A 6226-nucleotide genomic window follows, 5' to 3' on the forward strand; every position below is an offset into this window, starting at 1 on the left:
ATTGCGGTCTTGAGGGTCGACCGAGCGCAAACCAAACCTAAGACCCCCTATCTGGCGCGCCAAATGTCGGAGGAAATCTCCAGCCGGGTGGCGGAAGGCACCCGCCTAATCCTAGTTAAGGATGGGTTTGGAGGGGACTTAGGAACGCTCGATCGATGCGCGGATGAACGCAGGAAGGACGCGAGGATTTAGAGTGGTTCGGGCCGCCGGAGCGTAATATCCTACGTCCACTTTGGTGTTGTATTGACTGTGTAAACCTGAATGAAGGACTACACGCGCTTGTGTGTGTGCAACCTGTCTTCTAACGAGTACACTCTCCCTTTTATAGTTCAAGAGAGGTGCTTACACTGTGCGGGACCCCGACAGGTGGGCCCGGCCAATAGAGACCTGCTCTATGTGATATGGAGATCTCCCTCTCCAGTCCCTTGTCGCTGCCTTTCCGGTTGGGAAGATAACGTGCGTATCTACAACCTGGATGTGGTCGTGTGCTATCCTGCAGGCACAGTGACCGCTGTCAGTGTTACCCAACAGTGGTGCGTGTAGCCACTGTCGGGTGCGATTCTGGCAGGTGTGGGGGCAGTGCTGACCCGCCGCGTCGTTGCCTCCGCGCACACTGTAGTAGCGCACGCCTGGGCTCTTTCATTACAGCCCATCATTACGCCGCGCGCGGCGCCGTGACGAGACTGCACGCCGCTGGCGCACAGTACACGGTGACACGACGCGCCGCCTTGGAAATAGGCGGGCTTACCGTGGTGTCAGCCTACCTGCCCCGTGTGTCAGGGGCAGGCCACACCTTTTGACTTGGGGGCACCCGGTCCAGCTACCGCATTAAATGCTGGTAGGTGGGCTGGAGACCCGCGTAGGGCCTCATGCCACACGCACGTGGCAGGGCCAGCCCCGCCCCCACCGCAGGGGCGGCACGTGGCGGCACCGGACCCCTCCCCGGAGGGTAGGGGTCCGGGCCCCCGAGGCCGATCGAAGCGGTCAGACCCGTGATGGTCCGGCCATCACACGTGGCGGCCCCGGACCTCCCTGGGAAGTCCGGGTCGGCGGCGGCTACCCGAGAACTCCCTTGCCTTCCGTGGCATGCAGAGAGCTCGGGGAGGGTCCGGAGACCACGGTCCCAGCTGTCGGGCCCGGGCCGTATGCCACGTCACCCAGAGGGCGAGGGGGAGATCACGTATGGTGATACGCTAAGGGTCTGGACACCCTAGCAGGAGGTACCCCTGTCTGTATGTACCGACAATCATCATAAAAAAATTATAATAATAATAATAATCAAAGTATAATTTCTAAACATAAATAATTAAACATTAATAATTAAAGAATATTACAAAAACAATAAAGACTACTGCAATATAACCCTACGATTCTTTTATTGGAAAAGATCGATGATATCTTCATCTTTCACTTCAGTTCTCTCTCAATAAATGTAACCAAGCAATTGTTTAAATATTCATCATCTATTTTGTTCCTTTGCTTGTTCTTCACATAATTTATCATGGAAAACACTCTTTCAACACTAGCAGTACCTACGGGAAGAATTAGCACCAACTTAAAAGCTTGTAAACAACATAATATTATTTATCTTTTTCTGTGTACACGGGCTTAACTGAAAGCTCACATAGGTTCTTCAAAATTTTAAACTTTTCTCTACAAATATGAGAAATATACATAGTAGATTGTTATGGAAGTTTTGATAATTTCTCGGCTGTAAAATCCCTAGGATAAAACTTTGTAGCAACTGTAACCAACTAACGTGAGTCTAGGGACGGGAGGAAGTTTCTCCCTTGCTGGGCTAGTGGACAATATTCTTTCGTGGGCTGAATGCATAAGATACGTATAGATATATATTTATTATTAATTCTTTCTCTCAAATTATGAATACACCAAGACATACCCCTGCGGGGTGCAGCACTCGTGCCGATGCACCGGCGGGCGGCGGCAAAGGTATTGCCCGGCCGGTCCAGCAGCAGCCGCCGGAATTGGAGATCGAATCCCACTGGACATTCCGGGTCTGTACTCTGTAGCCTAACCTCGTCGACGCCCGATTCCACTCCACGACGGCACGGCAGCCAATTGGTACCGACCGCGCTCTGGGCCTCCGTGGAGGGGGTAGTGATGTGGCCCGTCGTCTGTTCACCCACGTCGCGCACGCGCGCGGCAGGCCACGGATTGCCACGCAGGCCGTGGCCCGCGGGCGTCACGAAGCCGGGCCTGGGCTGTTGGTGGTGGATTTGCGCGTTCGTCCACACACGGCGCGGTTGGCCCGCGCCGGAAAACCTCGGGCTTCTGTCGCGGGCTTGGAGCAACAGCTTTGTTCTACTCATCGTCGCGTCGCATCGAGGGAACGCAACAGGCCCAGCATACACGCTTCTCGTATCGTAGGAAGGGCCCCTTCAACAGGTACTAGTGTTGTGCGTTCATCATTAAGCCAGCCAGGCTGATTGTTCCTGCACTAGTCACGATTTAGGGTGCTGTACGCCGTTGCGTTTTTGTTAGGGGTCCTGTAGTGCCAAGCTGGCAAGTTTTCTAGATAACACATTGTTTTCTTATTAAGTGCCAGCTGAGCTGTTAATATTGTCGCTTAATTAGATGCTGACGATGCGTTGGTAAGGCTCCACAGCGTCATGCGAGCGTGCTGTTACTGTTCCTTTCTTCGGAAGCACCGTTCATCACTTGCTGCTCAGCACAAGCGTCGTGTCCTAGTAGGGCTGAAAATAAGGTCCTTTTTTTTAAAAAAAATGTTGAGGGCTGAAAAGGTCCTGATCCTGAAACAGATCGTAGAGAGGTGCATGTTTACCATCCACTGCTCGATCTGTCACTGTTTTCTGAGTTGAGCATTCGAGCTCCTGAGCTTTGCTTTTAACCCGGGTAAGGCGGCTTCAGTCTTCATAAGTGATCAAGCGAGCCTTCACAGCTAGCATGCATGCCGACGCGGCAGCAGCACTGCTGTGCTGCCGATTGATCCCAGGGTTCTCCCAAGGCATGCATGCCGTGCGCCATCGATGTCCGCGCTGACCGCCGCCGCCGGCAGCTATAGCACCAGCGCGCTCGCCCGGAGACGATGATTCTGCCGTGGAAATTGAAGGCCACCGGTGCGTCACCGTCAAGAAAGGGGCGGAAAGAGAGGCCTGGCCGCGGCAGGTGGCGCGCCTCGCGTCCTCGTGTCTCCGGCCTCCGCCGGACACGCGGCTCGCCATGCACCGGAGATCAACAACCCAGGCCATATATGGGGCCAAGCGTAGCTACCAACGATGCTAATGCTAGCCATACTGTGTGTGTGTGTAGAGAGAGAGAGAGAGAGAGAGAGAGATTAAGAGTAAACTGAAAATGACATGTATAATGCCAAATTAAATTGCCAATCGAGCTGCATGATCACATCACGCATGGTTGTTTCCGCAAGAAGGGCCGGTGCAGGGATCTCGCAGGCACCAGTATCGGCGTGGTTTCGGTTGCCTGTCGACGTCCGCCTCCTAACTCGGCTCGATACGATTGCCCTCGATCGATCGAGCTGCTGCTGGGCGCCACATCGCGCGTCGCCGTGCAGTCCCCCCCCCCCCCCCCCCCCCTTTTTCTTTATTTCTCTTATATATTCTGCGAGGGACACAGGGAGGCAAAGGAATAATTCAGGTTTAATTCGATGGCTACCGCCCCGCGAGCTGCGTACGCACGCAGCTGGATGTGTACATATCAATGTAGGATTGCGCGGGACCATCACGATCCTCGCTCAACTGAATACTTTTCTAGAATTTTCGGTGTGATTATTATTTAATGTGCACGAGTAGGATCCTCGTGCACTAACATGTTATTGTTGACGTGGCAAGACGTTAAACATGGAGCACTGAACATGATGCAGGTCGTAAATACGCACCATGCGGTGAGTTTGAAGAAAACCGAAGCCACCGGTTTTTTAGTCTAATAAAGACAGTTTCAGAGAGTTACACTAAATGGCTAATGATTTTTGGTTGAGGATTTTTAGCTGTTGATTTGTTTTCTTCCAATAGTGGATCGTCCAAATTAGACTACAAAATATTGAAAATGTGAGAACAAATAATATGAAGAATAATAATAACCCTTGCCCCTCGGCCATTTGAGAAAAACTAAGAGAATGTTGAATATGATGTAGTAGGCGACGGAAATGGTTTAACCATACGATAAAGTTTTTTTTTGTATAAATTCTCTTCCATCATTGTTTTCCATAGTTAAACCGTTTATGGCTTGTAGGTTGTAACCTGCCTTTAAAACCTGCTTCCTCACTTCTAACAGCTTATACAGAATGCTTGAGTTCATCCGTATCAATTGTGTTAACATTGCACGAAGCAAGAACCATATGAGGGCAGGATCTTGCAACGTGGTTATTAGACTTAATGGTGGGATGGTAATAAATGCACCTACTTCCCTTGTAGAGGGTATTTGCAACTTAGAGCGATGTGCAGGGGTATTTGCAATCTTGCCTAGGTTTTTCTCAAAATACTTTTATCAATATCATAAAATTCATTAGGAATGACTAAAAAATAGCTACAATAATAATGTTCACTTCGGAGTTGCCCGAACACAAGTTCATAGAAGAACAAAGGTGCAGTTATTGCATTATTATATTTTCACCTCTACCGCCACGTCCATAGTTTCACAAAGGTTGAGAGAGAGAGAGAGAGAGATGGCCATAACAAATACTTCCTTCAGTCACAAATACTTGATGCTTCCAACAAAATCCTAATTTTTTTCAAATCAATTGTAAAATATTTTTAAAATGTTTAGTTTTAAAAACATGATAACTACAATGTGTAGATTTCTGTGAAAAAAAATTGAAATAGCACCTACAAGTCACCCAAGTTGCAAATACCCCCTACAATTGAAAGTAGTAGGAAAATGTAACTATTGGAGACCATATAATTGTACAAAGTGTTAAATATTTGTGGCAGGAAGGAGTACAGCAGCTAGTTAACATCTCTTCACACGTTCACATATAGGTAGGGAGCCAAACAGCTCAACATCTGCAATAATTTTGTTTTCCCCCAGAGGAACAACTTTTGTGAAAGAGCAGGTATCGAGTACAAACACAAATACATGTATGAAACAGTGGGTGCAGTAGTCTGCAACTGAGGAGAACTAACATACAAATCAAGTGTGTCTCTGGCTATAATGACATTGCATTACCATGAGTATGTTACAATGGTCACGACTCACGACCTCCTATCTCAGCTAGCATTAATCTAGAAAAGCCTCACTCTCACACACCCATTAACAAAAATAGGCTATTGCTATTACTTTTTTAAGAAAAAGAACAAGAAGCCGGCAAGCAGCACAAGGCAACAGCCAGTTGGCCTGTTCGTTGTCACGCTTACGACCTCAAGCACCTTTCTACTCTCCCTACACGATCACCGCTCGCCGCCGCAGCTGCGCGGCGACGCAAGCTCCGGAGCACGACGCCGTCGCATTCTCCAGCGCGCCGGTATCTACCTGCCTAGCCCCGCGCCGTCGTCCTATCCTGCACTTGGGCGTCGCGCTTCTCCCCGCCGCCGCCGGCTGTCGCGGTTGCAGCGGCATCCTGCTTGCCGCCGTCGAGGAGGCACATGAGGTCGGCGAACGCGCCGAGGATGTCCCTGAGCGCGTCGCGCTCGTTGAGCGCGATGTAGCAGAGCAGCAGGTCGTGCAGGCGGGCCAGGTCGGCGTCGCGGCGGCGCGGGTCCAGCCCCAGCGCCTCCACCATCTCCACCATGGACTTGAGGAAGTCGGCGCGGGGAGCGTCCGTGGACAGCGAGACCTTCCGCACCGGCTGCATGTCGTCGTCGCGGAAGGGCGCCTTGGCGGCCGAGGAGGAAGCGGAGGAGGAGGCCGCAGCAGCGGCAGCGGACGCGGGGAACGCGGAGGTGGCCGCGCGGCGCAGCGCGCGGACGTTGGAGGCGCTGTCCCGGGCGAGTGACGCGGCCGGCGGGTGCTCGACGGAGTCGACGATGGAGTTGGAGCGGCCGGGAGACGCGAGGAAGAAGCGGCGGGCGGCGATGGCCGTGGACAGCCCGCCCGCGTCGGGCTCGGGCTCGGCGTCGTCCAGGTACATCGCGTCGTCGTCGTCGAGGAAGGCCGGGGACGACGTGGACGCCGAGGACGTCGGCGGCGAGGCCGACGTCGACGGCGCCGACGTGGACCCCTCCTCGTACGACAGCGACGGCCGCCGGGCGACCTGGAAGCACCCCAGCATTGCGCGCTCCGCGCCCCTCGGCAT

The 6226-nt window shown here is 52.3% G+C and overlaps 1 protein-coding gene across 1 annotated transcript; it reads right to left on the reverse strand.

The window, feature by feature from the left end:
* Positions 1–5467: 5467 nt before the first annotated feature.
* LOC112872865 (transcription repressor OFP12-like) lies at positions 5468–6226 on the reverse strand. The gene has a single exon (XM_025935902.1). The coding sequence runs from the start codon at positions 6224–6226 to the stop codon at positions 5468–5470; it is 759 nt and encodes a 252-aa protein (XP_025791687.1).

This window comes from Panicum hallii, chromosome 9 (assembly GCF_002211085.1).
Source record: "Panicum hallii strain FIL2 chromosome 9, PHallii_v3.1, whole genome shotgun sequence".
Lineage (NCBI taxonomy): Eukaryota > Viridiplantae > Streptophyta > Magnoliopsida > Poales > Poaceae > Panicum > Panicum hallii.

Coding starts and splice junctions, on each gene's coding strand:
- LOC112872865 (XM_025935902.1), bottom strand. CDS start 6,226: ATGCCGAGGGGCGCGGAGCGCGCAATGCTGGGGTGCTTCCAGGTCGCC.